This window comes from Bubalus bubalis, chromosome 19 (assembly GCF_019923935.1).
Source record: "Bubalus bubalis isolate 160015118507 breed Murrah chromosome 19, NDDB_SH_1, whole genome shotgun sequence".
Classification (NCBI taxonomy): Eukaryota; Metazoa; Chordata; class Mammalia; order Artiodactyla; family Bovidae; genus Bubalus; species Bubalus bubalis.
The window spans coordinates 71,209,414-71,227,021 of NC_059175.1; the positions used below are offsets into that span (position 1 = coordinate 71,209,414).

The following is a 17,608-nucleotide window of genomic DNA, read 5'->3' on the forward strand; positions in this document are numbered from 1 at the left end:
ACAACAGAGCAGACCGTCCTCGGCAGGATGACCCGGAGGACGAGGTGACGGGGGACTGCAAGGGTGATCGTCACAGTCAGGCCACGGAGGGAAGGAGAAAGGTTTCCAACAACAAGTGCAAACTCAGATTATAGACGAAGTTTTCAGGAATGAAGGGTAACCCATGTTAGAGAAAAAGGCTTCCAGCCGGAATACATAGGTCCAGACACACAGAAATAAGGTTTCCATCCATAAATGACAGTTTAGGGGAGAGAGAAACAGACTACAACGTTTCCAGTTCTGGACGGTAAGGAGTTTGAGTCAGAAATCAGGACTCAGGGGATGGAAAACCCACCTCCCCATCCGAAAGGATGCTTCAGCCGTGGAGCGGGGCTGCCACGGTGACAGGAGCCACCTCCCCGGGAGCAGCCCCTTTGCTGGGGCGAAGAAGCTGCCAGGCGGGAACCACAGCCTCCGAAGGGCCTCGGGGCTGTCGGAGGGCCGAGCCGCGGTTGCCGGCTCTCTCCGGGGGCCTTTCCGCCCCGCGCCGCCTCCCCCGGGCAGAGGGGCTATGGCTCAGCACGTGTTTCCTCCGTGGCATGACCGCGACGCTCATCCTTGTGGTCCCTGTCACCTCGGCCTCCGGGTTGTCCTGCTGGGGACGGTTGCTCCATCAGGCCGTGTCCTCAGCCTCTCCCGCAGGTGCCCCTGCCCGCGGAGGGATTGGACCTGAGGCCTGTGTGCCGGGCCAGGCAGGCAGCACCATGCCCCCTGGGCGTCCCAGGCTGGCGCTCTGCCCCCTCTCCCGCCAGCGCCCGCCCAGGAGCCTGCCCCCGCGGGAGGACAGCGTGCCCCCATCCTGAACCCAGGGCTCAGCCGCAGGCACCTCGGGCTTTCAGCCATGGCCCAGAAAGTGCCCACAAGGCTGGTGCCTGCCTCCGGTTGGGGGCCCAGGTACGACCCCTCCTACCAGGCCCAGCCCCCACCCCCGACCCAGAGTGAGCTGGCGGCCAAGGCGGCGGTCATAACACCCACGCCCCCACCGCTGCCCGGCTCGCGTGCTCAGACGTCCGCTGGGCCTGGACGCTCGTGGCTGGTGTGTGTGGGCGGGCCTACGGAGCCGGGGCAGGGACATGGGCGAGGCCGGCTGCCTCTGTGGACCACTCCTCCTTCTGCCCCAGGCCCCTCCTGTCCATCCCGCAGAGCGGCGCTGCCCCCTGGTGTCCGTGGGCGGTGGCATCAGACACCCCCACACTCTAGGAAAGGGCCTGGGGGACGGACCACCCCTCAGATTCGAGGTACAGGCCTCGCCCACCTGCCCCCACCACCCGCCCCCAGCCCTCTCGGGGCTTCGGTGGTCCAGTACACGGACCACCCCTCACATTCAGGGTGCAGGCCTCGCCCACCTGCACCCAGCCTTCTCAAGGCTTCTCCCCTGGGCTGCCCCCTCGCTCATCTGTCCGGCCCTGTACACAGCCCTGCCCTGGGCATCCCCTCCTCCCCAGACCCTCTCTTCCCATCGGGACACTGGGCTCCTCAGCAGCAACCATGGAGCATGGAGGGCCCCCCCGCCCTGACCCCAGTGCCCACAGACCTCCCTTCTCACCCCATTTCAGGGCCTTGAGGAAATCACAGAGCCGGTCCCTGGCCCCCAAGGCTGCGCTCGCTCTAGCCCTGGACCTGACCAGAGCCAAGGCTGGCTGATGGCCCAGGGGTGGAACCCCGGGTCCCCCACCCCAGCCCGGCTCCGACCCCGGGCCTCCCCAGGCTGCACGCCATGCGCAGACGGCGCACCTCCACCCCCTCAGGGTAAGACAGGCTAAATTACCTCCTCGTGTGAGTGATTTAAAACTCGAAGCGTTTGGAGTGTTAAGAGAATCAACATGAGAAAATTTTGGAGAAAGATTTTTAATACATAAAAAAATTTAAGACAAAAGGTAACATTCTTTTAAAAATGTTTTATAAAACGGTGATATGAAATTTATTTTAGCATGAGATAAAAGCAAAACAAGGTTCTGTGGAATACACCAATTATCGGTCGATTCATTTTACATCTGTTATTGGGAATCTTTGTTTAAGCCGTGACTGATGTCCTTCAACAAACGACTCACCGGGAAACATCGCCGTGAGGCCAGCCACGCTGGTCACCAGGGAGGCAGGCCCCGTCAGCTGCCCCTCCCCGACAAGCAGAACGTATCTGCTACCAAGAGCACTGGCCTTAAACTTTTCTCTTGATTTCTGTAACAGGAATAGTCTCCAGAATGTGTGCGCTAACCAGGACGGGCTTGCAGCAGGAAGCAAATGCTGCCTCGTCTTGAGCAACATGTACTTTTTTTTAATGCTATGATTACATTCTTCTTTAAGGCAATGCAGTTTGTTTTGTTTCTATAAAACTTACATTAATCATCTTTTTAAATAAAACGTCAGCATTTTGGGTCCATTCAACCAAAAGCAGGATAGAATCAGGACATCTAGACAGTTCTTTATAAAGAGACACTGAGCTCAGATGATCATCTTTCAAAACAGAAAACAGGCTGTTTTGTCTTCGAACATGCAGTTAAAGCACATAAACGCAACACACTTCTTGAGCAACACTGTGTGAGCAGAACACGCTTCTTGAACCACACCAGTCTGCAGGTCTCAGCCGTGGCCTCGGATGTCCTGGGGCAGCCACCGCTGTGAGGAAGCGATGGCACCTTCCCGCGCTGTGCTCACGAGGACGGGGGCGCCAAGTCACACGCACGACGAGAGGTTTTTTCTCTCCTCAAACTGCTTCTCCACGGCCAGAGACAGGGCCTGGAGGAAGCCCTCGATGGTGACGGTGGGGGCCTGGAAAACACACGGCATCGTGGCGGTCCTTGCCCTCGAGGTGGGGGTGGCCTGGGAGCACCCGCCTCCAGGGCACAAGCACTCTGAGGTGGCAGGGAGGCCCTGGGCGTGAGCTTTCCACACACCAGTGAGGTGAGCAGACACACGCCGGCCCTCCACTGCCCCTGGGCCCGTCACTTCAGAAACACAGGAGGAGGCGGAAACCCCAGGGTGGCGGGCGGGACTCTCCTTGAGGCCAGCCCTGCAGACAGAGCGGGCGGCAGGGGCCCAGGGCCCAGGCACTCACCTGGATGTACAGCGCGTGAGCCAGGAAAGGGAGCTTCCTCAGGACGCGGCCGCTCAGGCCCTCGCTCTTCCTGTGAACATGACCACACTGGCGTCAGCTCCACACGGACCGCGGGGCATTTCAGGACAAGTCCCCGATCTCTCCCCAGAGCTCCTCGGGGGGTGGGCAGTCTCCCGCAGGCCTCAGCTACTGCTCCAGGAGGGGCAGGGTCCTGACACCACCCATGGCCTCGGCCAGGGCACCGTGAGGTGGGTACAGGCCAGCTCACACCTCTGAATTCTCGCACAAGCCTGCACTGCTCCCCTCTGTCCTGCCTTGGCCACTGTAACTAAGTCTCTCCGACGCCCCACCAGCATGTCTGGCGCCTGGCGTCTGCTCACCTGAGGCCCTCACACAGTGGACGTGGCCTCCCTGACCTCCCCAGTTTATCCAGAGTCCAGCTGTCCTCAGAGGCTCTGCTCTACCTCCCGGCTCGATCCCCGGGGCCACCTGAGTGCCTGCCGGTGCTGCCGGCTTGGGCTCAGGCCGGCGTGCCGGGGGTCCCCCCGTGTGCTGTGGCTCTCAGCACCTGGGCGGCGGGGTCACTGTCCTTCCCGCAGCACCGAGGCCACGGCCCGGCCTGATCACCTGTCTCCTCTGCTCATCAGAGAAAAAGCCTCCACTTCACTTTCTTGGCCATTTGTAAAAACTTAACACACACAGTTTAAGAATCCAGCAATGCTACAAAGAGCCTTAATCTGAAAGCCTGTCCTGTGCTGGAGTGGTGCTCTGCTCGCTGCCCATGGGCACAGGGGGAAAGCGGCTGGCCTCATCCTCCCATCCAGGAGCCCACGGTTGGGGAGGCCGGAGGGCATCTGCTGCGGGGGAGACGCCCTGGGATTCAGCCCGTGCCACCCAACCCACATCACCACCTGGGCTACTACAGGCAACGACCACCCCTGTGACCAAAGGGAAGGGGCTTCTCTAGGTTGCACAAGTGAGGTCACCCTCAGAATGGGAGAAAATACTTGCAAATGAAGCAAGTGACAAGGGATTAAATATCCCAAACATACAAGCAGCTCATGCAGCTCAATATCAAAAACACAAACAGCCCAATCCCAGAATGAGTGGAAGGTCTGAACAGACATTTCTCCAAAGAAGACACACCGATGGCAAACAGACACGCGGAAGGAGGCCCAACACCACTCACCGTGGGGGACGCAGGCCAGGGCACAGTGAGGCCCCGCCGCACACCGGCTGGAGCAGTGACCACTCACCGTGGGGGATGCAGGCCAGAGCACAGTGAGGCCCCGCACACCGGCCAGAGCTACAGTGAGGCCCTGCCGCACACCAGCCACAGCAGTGACCACTCACCGTGAGAGAAACGCAGACCAGAGCACAGTGAGGCCCCGCACACCAGCCAGAGCCATGACCACTCACCGTGGGGGACGCAGACCAGAGCACAGTGAGGCCCCGCCGCACACCGGCCAGAGCCGTGACCACTCACCGTGGGGGACACAGACCAGAACCACAGTGAGGCCCCGCCGCACACCGGCCGGAGCCGTGACCACTCACCATGGGGGACGCAGGCCAGAGCACAGTGAGGCCCCGCACACCGGCCAGAGCCGTGACCACTCACCGTGGGGGACGCAGGCCAGGGCATGGTGAGGCCCCGCCGCACACTGGCCAGAGCCGTGACCACTCACCGTGGGGGACGCAGACCAGAGCACAGTGAGGCCCCGCACACCGGCCAGAGCTACAGTGAGGCCCCACCGCACACCAGCCAGAGCAGTGACCACTCACCGTGGGGGACTCAGGCCAGGGCACGGTGAGGCCCTGCCGCACACCGGCCGGAGCAGTGACCATCAGAAGGTCTACAAGCAATACACCCGGTAAAGGGTGTGGAGAGAAGGGGGCCCTCCACTACTGGTGGGAATGCAAACTGATACAGCCACTACGGAGAACAGCACGGAGGTTCCTTAACAACCTAAGACAGAGCTACCATATGACCCAGCAACCCCACTTCTGGGCAGATATCTTGAGAAAACCAAAATTCAAGAAATACAGGCAGCGTTATGTTCACAGCAGCACTACACACAACAGCGGCGACACAGACGCCCAGACGCTCGCTGACACGCGGGGGAGGAGGGAGGCGCGGCTCAGGGCGCAGTGCTACTCCACAGTGGAGAGTGAGAGGATGCCAACACGGGTGGGCCTGGAGATCAGCATGCGAAGTGAACCAAGGCGGACAGAGAAAGACAAATGTCGTATGATATCACTTAGGCATGGAATCTAAAAGTTATACAGATAAACTTACCTACACAACAGAAACTGACTCAGACTTAGGAATCAAGTTTCTGGTTACCAGAGGGGTATGGGGAAGAGGGATAAATTGAGAGACTGGGATTGACACGTTGCTGTTGAGTCGCTCAGGCGTGTCTGACTCTCTGCGACCCCACCGGCGGCAGCATGCCGGCAGCTCCCCCACACCCTCGAGTCTGCACAAACTCATGTTCAGAGTCAGTGGTGCCATCCAACTAGCCGTCCTCAGCCGCCCCCTTCTCTTTCTGCTTTCAGTCTTTCCCAGCATCAGGGTCTTTTCCAATGAGCCAGCCCTTCAACTCTGGATAACATACAAGCTACTACATATAAAACAGGTGACTGATAAGAATCTACTGTGGGGCAGAGGAAACTCTACTCGGTACTCTGTGATGACCTATAAAAAAGAATCTAAAGGAGTAGATATGTGTATGTATAACTGAGTCACTTTGCTCTACAATATTTTTTGCAAATCAACTATATTCCAAAAAATGTTTTAAAAAGAAACAGAGAGGTCAGCACACACCTTGAAATTTCGCTCAGGAGGAGGCTCAACTTGGACACGTTGTTTTCAATGAAGCCAATCATCTCCAGCTCGCGGAGGGTCAGTAGCTGCTGGCGAGGGTATATGATCTGGCACTGCGGGGACAGAGGACGGGGCAGCAAAAGCATCGGGTCAGCGCTCTCTCCCTGAGCTCAACATACAGACCCAGCAACTGCAGTGCTCAGTGTGAGACAGTGGGTGCAGGCCGAGCGACACCCCGTTCTGCACCGGAGCCAGACACCGTACGTTATGCCAACAAATCAAGACCCCAGAGAAAGCTAATGTGTTCTCAGGAAAGCAAGAAACAGCTCCAGGCACCCTCATCAGCTCTTCCAGGCAGGAGAGGTAGATCTTGAAGATGGCCGCTGCAGAGGGCGGTCCGATGTACTGCCTGATGTCAGCCCTGTCCACAAAGGCCACGTCGATCCTTTCTGTGATGTTGGATGTGGTCAGGATCACCACGTTGGAGTGCCTGCGGGCAGAGGGTGGGCCCAGTCACCCCGGGCCACAGGGACTCGACCCCCCTGACCCGACACACGCAGTGTGAGGACAGGCCAGCACCAGGGCCCAGGCGTTCAGCCAGCTTCCCGCCCTGTGTCTACCCCCCACCCCCACAACGCCTTCTGAGGCCCTGCTTCCTGCGCTCCACCTGACCCTCGCTCCTGCCAGGCTCCGGCTGCGACCGTGCAGAGCCTCCCCGCTCCCGGTCTGCGAGCTCCCCGCCTATGGACAGTTCTCGCGGCCCCCAGCTGGACCGCTCCCTGCCCCCTTCACCACAGTGAAGCCCTCACTCTGCACAGCGTCCCTGCGCCCCAGCGCCAACACTGCCCTGCCTGGGCACGGCCACACCCGGGCGTCACTCTCATTGCCCTGGAGGCTGTGGCGCCAATCTGCACGGTTCACCCTGGGGACTGGCGGCCCTCCCCTCCGGCTCCCAAGCTCCCCAGAGAGGCCCCGTCATCCAGTCTGCTCACCCCCGGGCCGGCACGGAGGGGGAGGGCCGCCCTGGGGAACACACCGCCTGGCCTGCTGGGCTTGAGTCCCAGGGACGAGGCAGGGCTGCCCGGGCCCACAGGCAGCACAGAGACCACGGGCAGTGTTGTGGCCGGGGAGCACCTGGACAGCTGCCCCCGACCAACCGCGTCCTGTGACCACAGGTAGCCAGTCCTCTGCAGGGTGAGCAGGGCTGAGCCAGGTGAGGGAGGCACATGGGGCCCAGGAGTCTGGGCAGAGGCTGGTGAGCGTGGAGTGCGCACAGGGCCCCCCCACACAGCTGGGAGCCATGTGCCAGGATTGAGCTTTTCACAAATGGTCACCAGAGCAGGCCTGAATCGCATGAGGCAAGGAAGGCACTCCTCCCAGAGCGACAGGACGAGAGTCAGGGAGACCCCCTTTTCTGAGCAATGGGTACCTTCTCCCCACACCAAAGCTTTGCTGTGCATTTTTAACACTTCGATAACGTAAAAAGTGCTTCATTTCTGAAAAGCTTATGTAGCACACACTGCTTCAAACATAGAGAAGACAGAGCCCACACCCAATGCCAGACGCACTCTGAGCTGGAAAAACTGGGGGTGAGGCTGGGGCTGTGAGTGTGCAGGGGTACCTTTTAATCTGATCAATTTGGGTCAAGACGGCATTGACGACACGGATGGCATCGGAAGGCTCGGTGCCTGCCCTGCACGCGTTACGGGCGGCGGTCAGGCTTTCCACCTGTGGGCACAGAGTGACAGGGTGGTCAGCTGGGTGGACGCGGGGGCGTGTGAACACTGCACCGAGGGCCTGAGAGGCCCCAAGGCTAGGCCTGCAGGGTGCAGCCTGTGGGGCTGGACAAGCACGGGCGGGCAGAGCCAGCAACGCCGAAGGCCACCCAGTCCTGTGCTTCCTCCGCTCACAGGTGTGACGTCTCAACACACCCACCTCATCGATCAGCACGAACACCAGAGCATCCTTGTCATCAATCAAGTCCTGAATCTTCTGGAACATCCTAGTCACCAGCTTGCCACTCTGGAAACAGAACCCTCCTCATCATCAACTCGCACTCTTCAGGCTGCCTGGTGCACACGTGCGTCCACCATCTCCACCTGGCTGCGCTCTGACCCCAGGGGGCCCCACAAGCCCACCGTCTCCTGACAGCCCCTTGGAAAACTTCCTGAATCAGAGAAGCCAGGTCTGCAGGGAACCCAGAGGCCTGCCTCCTGGCGTCCTGGGAGGGGCCACACTCGCACCTCGGTCCCCCTTTCTCTCCCCAGCGGTCCTGGACGGGCTGGGTCTCGGGTGCACATCAGCCAGGCGCACCTCCTCCAGGCACTCCTGTCCCTGCCCACCACCCGCCAGGGGTGCCGTCCGACGCGGGCCCCGCAGCAGAGCCCCCGAGCTGAGGGCGGCTGTGGCATGCCCTGGCCTGAGGGCCTCGGCGCAGCTGGCGGACAGGCCCAAGCTGAGGGTGCAGTCCCACCGGAAGGCGGCCCCGCCCTCCTCAGCGAACACCGAACGCCCTGGGCCCCAGCCCGGGGCTGGAGGTGACAAGCAGAGGGTCCTCTCAGGCCTCAGATGGTTTCCAGGTTATCACTAAACTCTGGAACTTTCCTCTGACCACACAGTCAGAGCCCCTGTTCACGTTCCTATTTCACCTATTTCTTTCCTAAAGCTTTTGGAGGAAAAGAGTTTGCCTAATCCACTGGACAAGTTTTCAACTGCATGGTGGACAATCCAGAGAACTGGATTAATATAAATACTTACCTCTGAAAACCACTTAGAAAAGAGGCTGTGGCTGTTTATTTCAACTAACTGGCCATATCGGTACCTAAGATGGTTTAAAAAAAGATGGAGAGCAATCGTTACAAGTCAGTCCAACAACATCCCTGGCGGCAACCACCTCCGTCTCTATCACGCAACACTGCTCAAGTGCCCAGCAAGCTGATGATGACTCCTCTGTTACTATGACCCAGGATGAGGCACCTGCGAACTGGAACCCGTAGTTAGGAGCGATCTTAACGAGACGCACCAACACCGATAGCTCTAGCTGGAGCAAACTCGTGTCTAAACTGAGCGGCATCTTCACTTCGGTTAAAGCAAGAAAAAGTGGTGGTAAGATGCTGGAGCAGAAGGACATGCGCTCATCTTCTCCTGCGAGAACTCCAAAATTGCAACTCGCTGCTGAACCACCATCAACAGGAGAATGTTGGATCCCACCAAAAAAAGACAGCCCACATCTAAGAGCAAAGGAGAAGCCCCAGCAATATGGTAGGAGGGGCAAAAACCACATTTGGAATCAAACGCCATACCTGCCAGAGATGCTCAGAGGGCGCAAATAAAACCTTGTGCACACAGGATCCAGGGACCCCACAGAGACTTAGCCAGACCTGCCTGTGAGTGTTTGAGTGTCGCCTGCAGAGGCACGGGGGGGTCAGCAGTGGCCTGCCGTGGGCACAGGGGCTCTGGCTGCAGCAGACCCGGGAGGCGCGGCGTGTGGCCTAAGTCCTTTTGGAGGAGACTGACATTATCTCTATCACTGAGCCACTGAGCAGACGACGCACAAACCGCAGAACAATTATACCAGAGTTCTCGCACTGTGATGAAACTTCTAGGACCCACAGCATATGTGCCAACCTGGGCATCCAGCAAAGGGACTGACTGAGAACCCCCAGGGAATCTGACTTTAGAGGCCAGTGGGATTTGATTACAGACTTTCCACAGCACTGGGGAAACAGACTCTTGGAGGGCACAAACAAAACCTTGTGTGCACCAGGACCCAGGAGAAAGGAGCAGTGACCCCCCCAAGAGACTGAGCCAGGCCTGCCTGTGAGGGCAAGAGATGGGAATACCAGACCACCTGACCTGCCTCCCGAGAAATCTGTATGCAGCTCAAGAAGCAAGTTAGAAATGGACATGAAACAATGGACTGGTTCCAAATGGGGCAAGGAGTACGTCAAGGCTGCATATTGTCACCCTGCTTATTTAACTTATATGCAGAGTACATCATGCGAAATGCCAGACTGGATGAAGCACAAGCTGGAATCAAGATTGCAGGGAGAAATATCAATAACCTCAGATATGCAGATGACACCATCCTTATGGCAGAAAGCGAAGAGGAACCAAAGAGCCTCTTGATGAAAGTGAAAAGGGAGAGTGAAAAAGTTGGCTTAAAACTCAACATTCAAAAAAACAAAGATCTGGGCATCTGGTCCCATCACTTCATGGCACATAGAAGGGGAAATGGTGGAAACATTGACAGACTTTATTTCCTTGGGCTCCAAAATCACTGAGGACAGTGACTGCAGCCATGAAATTAAAAGATGCTTGCTCCTCAGAAGAAAAGCTATGACCAACCCAGACAGCATATTAAAAAGCAGAGACATTATTTTGCCGACAAAGGTCCATCTAGTCAAACTATGGTTTTTCCAGTAGTCACGTATGGATGTGAGAGTTGGATCATAAAGCTGAGCACCAAAGAATTGATGCTTTTGAACTGTGGTCTTAGAGAAGACTCTTAAGAGTCCCTTGGACTGCAAGGAGATCAAACCAGTTGATCCTAAAGGAAATCAGTCCTGAATATTCATTGGAAGGACTGATGCTGAAGCTGAAGCTCCAATACTTTGGTTACCTGATGTGAAGAACTGATTGACTAGAAAAGACCCTAATTCTGGGAAAGACTGAAGGCAGAGGAGAAGGGGACGACAGAGGATGAGATGGTTGGATGGCATCACCAACTCAATGGACAAGAGTTTGAGCAAGCTCTTGAAAGTTGGTGATGGAGGGAAGCCTGGTGTGCTGCAGTACATGGGGTCACAAAGAGTCGGACATGATTGAGCAATTGAACTGAAGAATACTTAATAGTTTTTTGGTTTAGCCACTCAGTTGTGTCTGACTGTGCGAACCCATGGACTGTAGCCCACCAGGTTCCTCTGTTCATGGAATTTCCCAGGCAAGAATACTGGACTGGGTTAGCATTTCCTTCTCCAATAGTTAATATAACTAGTTAAATACAATTAATTCCTAATACTGTTTTTAGTCTACTTATAATTTATATTTCTGTGTTCAAAAATCATTATCTGTATTAACGTGGCAAACAAATCAAAACATAAGCATCAAAAGTCTGCCCACAGTTGAACATTTTTTTTTCCTTCCACAAAACCCAAAGGAATGTAAGAATTTGTTTTCCAGCACAAAATCACTTCCCTCAAACCTGGAGCCCTGGAAAGCTCAAAGGGAATCTGGACACACGCTGTCTGAAATCCAGCACTAATACCCCATCTACCATGGAGTCAGCGAGGGCTCTGGATGCACTTTAGATCTGATTAAAATCAAACAGGAAACGGCCAGCAGAGAAGCCAACTCCCAGATCCTTTTTACAGTTTCTTTCATGTTGAGAGTCCACACACACACAAAAAAAAATAATTACCTTAAAAAGTATCACTGACTTTCCAGTTGAAAAACATCATGTAGTAATTTTGTTTACAGATGAGGAGAAGGGGGAGGTAGACAACCTGGTGAATACAGCCTGGATTGGATGTCACAAGATTAACTATAAAGCATTGTGATTATTAAGCAAAGTGGACTTAAGTTAATAAAGCAAAAAGGCTTGCGAAGGCTTCTTCTTGCCACAAATTAAATACCAGTTTCCAGATCTTTGTACTGGAAAACGTCACATTTCTTATAATAACACCTTCACCTTCCACTGTTTCAGGAAACTGCCCTCGGAGATTATCAAACACAGATGTGTTTCACTATGTCAAGACAAAGGCCAAGATACTGAGCATAAAACAAAGGCCTGAAACGAGCAACTTCCCTACTTTTAAGATAGTTTTGAAAAAAAAAAAAAACAGATTTAAAAGTAAATCTCACAGGATTTCCTCTTCTGAAGTCATACTAGGCTAAAAGGGTGATTTACCTTCTGCCATAACCAACTAGAAAACTAGACAAAACAGTGAAACAGCATCTGTGAAGGGCACCAGACAACATCATCGGGGACTGTGACCTGGGAGGCGGCAAGGGGCAAGCGCGACGGCCCTGATCTCCTGCCTGGAGTGACACTGAAGGGGACCCAGGAGGAGAGGCCAGGGTAGTGAGCTGAGGAGACAGAGGCCAGAGTTCAAGGAGCTGAGGTGTCTGGAGGCTACAGAGCAGGGATCCAGGGAGGAGGGAGATGCAGGAATGAAGCCTGGCAACTGTCATGGGGCAGCAGCGTGTGAAGAGGGAGCCCAGCGCTAGAGTGCTCGAGACCCAGGGCTGAGGGGCGAGAGTACTTGCTGCTCATTCAGGGGCTCAACTGAGACCCCAGAAGGGTCCTCCTGAGGGTGAAGTCTGGACCACACTGAGACCACTCTTGAAAAAGCTTAAAAACAGACCTCAAAAGGATCACACCAAACACAAGTACCCAAACCCCGTCAGAATAAAACCCAGCAGTCATTAAAGACAAACAAGAGAATCCAGTCACTTCAAATCTTTATGTCCACATTCAACAATTACCTGGCACACTAAGAAGCAGAACATATGACCCATAACCAGACCCAAATGATAACGAGGATGGAATTGGTAGACAGAGCTTACAAGCATAAACAGAACTGAACAATCTTCAGACAAGAAAATCAATCTTCAGACAAGAAAATCACGCTCAGAGATGGGAATTTCGCTGAACAGAAGTAAAAGCAGATCAGATACTGCAGAAAACTATCCAAAATGAAACTCATAAAATTTTTAAAACTTGAAAAAAGATGAAAGAGCACATGAGTGGCCTGCGGGGCAGCATGAGACAGTCTAACATGTGAATGAACAGACCCCACAAATGGGGCAGAGCAGGGGAATGAGCTGAAGAGCTAACGCCCAAATAGTCTCCAAATGCAGTGGAACCATAAATCCCTAAACGGACTACACTCAAAAGAATGAACTACCAATATATATGCTATAACATAGGTGAACTTTGAAAAACGGTATGGTAAGTGAACAGAACCAATCAGAAAAGACTACTACATACTGTTTAATTTCAATTACATGAAATGTCCGGAATAAATAAATGTAGTGGAACCGTAAATCCGCCAATGGATGACACTCAAAAGCGGCAGACAAGCCCAGCGCTAGGCTTGGATGGCAGACAGATGGTCCACACAGACATCAAGCAAGTGGAGAACGGTCGAACCAAAGTGAGCAGAGACGCGCTCCTCCAAGTGTACACAGGGTGGTCACCACGAGAGGTCCCGTGCTGGTCCCAGGGTGAGTCTCAGCACATGTAAGAAGACTGGAATCAGAGCTCAAGACTATGTGAGTACAGAGGGATTCGTTACATTACACCGAGACACCTACTATTCATGTAAGATGATTTAAAAAGAGAAGCAGCTCCTCCCATCATTACAGCTGAAACAGAGCAAGCCCGCCTCTGCGGCTCCTCTCTCGAATCACCAAAGTTACCTGCTCGAGAGTCGGATGGTCAATTTCTGGGCTAAAGCTTTACACAGCGACGTTTTTCCAGTTCCTGGAGGACCTGTAACAAAATGCAAACAAATAAGTATAAGTTAGTGCTGTAAGAGATTTCTTGAAACAGTAGCTGCCTTATTCACAGGATATAACACATGGAACGGACTGTAATGCTATAAATGTTATCATCACAAGGATCACTTAAGTTACTGAAAATCTGTTAACAGCGTAAATGCTAGAAAACATCACCAGGAGCTTCTTGGCCCGTAATCCACTCTGATTTCTTTCCACCTTCACTGAAACCCTCCCTGTCCCTACATGTCTTCTATGAAATCCGCTGATTATGAAAATCCACCTTTCAAAGGTCAAACAAGCCTTTCCTGATAACCATCAGGCGCTCAAGGCACTGGTGTTTGCTGCTCCTGAAGCCCACGGCACCTGCGTCTTTCACTCCAGCTCCGCACACATGGGCCCGAACCTCAAGCTACACAGGGGGAGCGGTCGGGCAAGGCCTGGGCGCTGTGTGCCCCTCAGCACAGCATCTAACAGGAGCGGAGGACGCTGACGTGGGAGCACAAACGTGTCCAGTAGAAAATGATGACGTTCTGTTCTGACCTTCTGCGTTTTCCGTAATTCACAAGTAAACGTGAGCGACTCTAATGGGACACTGCACTGCACCAAGTGAGACACGTTTTGACCGCCTTCTCTGGCTCTAGTATCAAGAAAATTTGCCAAGACGCCCTAAAGGCACTGTTTTCATAAAACCGAACACAAGCCTACAATCTTCATTGTATAAAGAAGCTAATAACACTTTTAATTATAGCTCTTACCTCACTGTAATTTGGGCTTTCTCTCAATTCTTTGTCTCTCCTGGGATAGTAACAATAACAACGGCAACAAACCCCTCCCCGCCCTCCCCCCCCCAGTATTCTCTTCCGAGAACTAGGCAGAGTTCTGTGAAGTGTGGGCTTTTGCAGTTTGTTCCATCAAGAGAAGCTCCAAGTGTACTATGAAGAAATAGAAGGCAGCTGCTACCCTGAGAAACCCATAACCAGCGGGAAATGAGGCAGGTATTTGGAAAGCTGAATAACAGCATAAAAAGTCACAAGGGATGCTCAGGTGGCTGCCCCATGAAGGGTCAAGTAACCAAAGCAGAGAGCATGCACATGGCTGGCTTCACAGAGGACAGCATTCCTGGCCCCACTAGGAAGGAGCTGTAACTCTTCGCAGGACAAAGGCAGGAAGAAAGCCTGACTCCACGCAATTTTATTTTGTCAAACGAAACCAAAACACTTACCGTGAAGCAGCACCACCCGGTTCCAGGTGATGAGGTTACTGTCGACATTTTTGTCTGAGAACAGTAACGTCGTCATCACGTAGTCGAGGAGCTGCATGAAGAAAGGAAAGACAGAAGTGAAGTCCTCGGCAGAGCAGAGGTTCAGCTGAACGTGCCCTGAATGAGCAGAAGGAAGGAGAGTCTTCAGAGGCTGCCAAGCACACTCAGGCTTTCACCTCAGAAGACATCTTAAAATCTAAGAGGACAAGTGCTAGGTGTGACTATTACAAGGATAAAAGGAAACTCAAAGGTCACTTAACTGAGGGCTACACCGAGTAAGTGAGCTCCTTCTTCTGGGACACTTGCACTGGACAAGCTGTGTTTGCTAAAAGAACAGCTGGGGCTCTGGGGTCCCCGTGGCTTCTAGGAGAGCTGGAGTGGGTGACGGGGGTGGTGGGGACGGAATTCTGGGATCCTCCCCTCCCTCATCTGTGTGCAGAAGGACTCTTCACCTAGAAGGGGGCTCAGACATGGTGGTACTCGTTCAGATCGCCCACCTGTTCTGCCCCTTGGCACTGCCTTCTCAGCCCACAGGTTCCTAAGAGTGTGACCCAGTGCCAGTGGGTTCACTTTTGAACCCTCCCCCTTCTCCCGAGGGGAACTCCCCAGAGTACAGCTCCACTCAGAGCAAGCCCAGAGGAGACGCCCAGGACAGAAAGACAGACTCCCAGGGCAGGGGTTGCTGGCAAGCAGCACTCCTAGAAGCCCATGTAACATAAGAGGCACTAGAGAGAACACAATAATGATTCACCTGAAACATGGAAGCCTTTCAGGAAAAAGCATAACTCACATGAGATTTGACTTCCATGTCATACACCAGGCTGTCCCAAAGCCCATGGAATTCAGCTGAGAGAACAAAACAAAACCAAATGTTAGGTAAGCAAGCCTTGCGCCTACTGGTTATGTCCACCCTGAGCCGCAGACATCCTCAACTGCTCCAGACGCAGCAAGCTGCAATTCTGGTTACAGAGAAGCTAAACTTTCAAAGTCATTTCTAAGTTAAAGATGTTGAATAAGCGGCAGTCACATGTGGCTTTGGGCAGATAATGAACCTTCTGTGGACCTGTGCGTGGACCCAAGCACTGCCCTGAACTCACCACTCTCCCCACAGGCCAACACTCTGGCGGGGCCTAGTGGCAGGTGGAGTCTAGCTTTCAAGACGTCAGGCCTAACCTGGATTAGACATGGGATTCAGCCGGCTAGATCCCATTGGCACAGAGAAGTACAGAGAAGGTGGGAGGAAGGAGTGGTCCAGCAAGACTGACCAACTAGGCAGGAAAGAAGAGCGACGGCGTCATCCTCAACTAGCACCAGCTTCGAGAGACCCATCCAAGTAGCCTCATACTGGAAATTTCTACTTTTCTGTCCTGTGATAAACTTCCTAACAGATAGAACGCCCTAAAACTCTACACAACAGACACACAATATCTCGGAGCCTGAGGTGTGCGCTGCCTTCCGCCCTGCCGTGGTAGGCACGTGCCACCTGCTGCTTCTGTCACAGGTACCTGCAGGCAGAACCCAGTGATTTGCCGCGATTATGTTTTCTGTCTCTTCCTCCAGGTTCTCACTGCTGGGGCCATCCTCGTTCAGCTGGAAGATGTGAAGTGCAATATTGCACGCGCTCAAATCAATGGGCTGTTATGAGAAAGAAAATCAAATAAATCTATACAACACACTATCGAAACAGCAAATGTTCTCGGGCCACGGGTTAACTGTTTCTCAGCTCTGAGAATTAAGTTACCTGTGGATCTTTAGCCTTTAATTCCGTGTCAACAATAGACACAGACTGCACATTTCTGGTGAGAAAAGGCTCGTCAAACTCAGACCAGGTGTAATCACCAAACACAATGTTATGCCTGTTGAGTAGCTTTCTAACACTCAGCTTTATATCCTCTTTTTTCGCAGTGCTAGAAACACAGAACACATAAAATCAGATCTGAGTTAAAAAAAAGAAAAACAAAAAAAACAACCCTAACATCTTAATAAAGAGTGATTAAAAGCAAAACAGACCATAGTGGGGAAAATGCACCCATGGAGAGGGCTGGTGGGAGGGCCTGCCCGGGAGTGATCCGGTACCGACTAGGCGCTGGCGGTAACTGCAGGCTGTATGACCCAGGGAAGCTGCCCAAGGACTCTGCCCAGGCCCCTCAGAGGCAGGGGGTGCAGGCAAGTCGGTGCCACCCAGGCAGCTGGTCAGCAAGCTGGAACTGCTGCCTAGGTGCCAGCCCCACAGCTGGGAAACAGCACAAGTCACGGGAGAATGAAACGCCCACAGCTGGGGGCCCCAGAGGAGTTTCCCGGGCTGGGTCCACCCTCAGCCCCTGCCCCCCGCGCTCGCTGCCTCCCCGAGGGCCCAGGCCCTCCAGCGGCGCCTGCGGCGGTGTCCGCTCCCCAGAGCACCCGGCCCCGCGGAGACCCGCCGCCGCCAGCACCTCCGGGGCCCATCGTCCCGAGGGCCTGGCCGGGGAGAGGGGATGGTGGGCGAGGGTGAGGGCGCAGGGCCGTTTCCCAAAACTGAGTCTCCGGGGCCGGCTCTGCCGGGCTCGGCGGGCTTGAGGCCGGGGTCTGGGCCGACCCTGTCAGGGCGGGTCTGCTCGGAGCGGGGTCCCGTCAGGTCGGACGCTGCCAGGGTCGGGCCGAGGCCGGGCTCACCTGCCGCTCCGCTGGTGCACCTCCACGTGGACCGTGGGCGCCTCGGCCACGCAGGGCAACGCCTGCTTCAGGTCTCCCACAGCTTCGTCCATGTCGGCGCCGCCGCTAGAAGCCGCGGGGAGCGGGCCGTCCCTTCGCCGCCGGCGCCTCGCGCCGCGCCCCGCCACCTCAGCAGCCTGGGCCCTCAGGCGGCGCCCCGCGCGCTTCAAACCTGCCGCGCGCGGCGCGCCGCCCCCTTACCCGGAAGCGCCGGCGCAAGCGGGCGCGTCACTTC

At 54.6% G+C, this 17,608-nt stretch overlaps 1 protein-coding gene across 1 annotated transcript; it reads right to left on the reverse strand.

The window, feature by feature from the left end:
- Positions 1-1,871: 1,871 nt before the first annotated feature.
- Positions 1,872-17,565, reverse strand: TRIP13 (thyroid hormone receptor interactor 13). The gene is made up of 13 exons (XM_006053514.4): positions 17,335-17,565; positions 16,424-16,589; positions 16,188-16,317; positions 15,473-15,528; positions 14,644-14,734; positions 13,341-13,413; positions 8,676-8,739; positions 7,854-7,940; positions 7,540-7,646; positions 6,255-6,408; positions 5,919-6,031; positions 3,095-3,164; positions 1,872-2,808 (listed from the first exon to the last, which is right to left on the reverse strand). Exons 1-13 carry the CDS (start codon positions 17,424-17,426, stop codon positions 2,713-2,715), a joined length of 1,299 nt encoding a protein of 432 aa, XP_006053576.1. The 5' UTR covers positions 17,427-17,565; the 3' UTR covers positions 1,872-2,712.
- Positions 17,566-17,608: the final 43 nt, after the last annotated feature.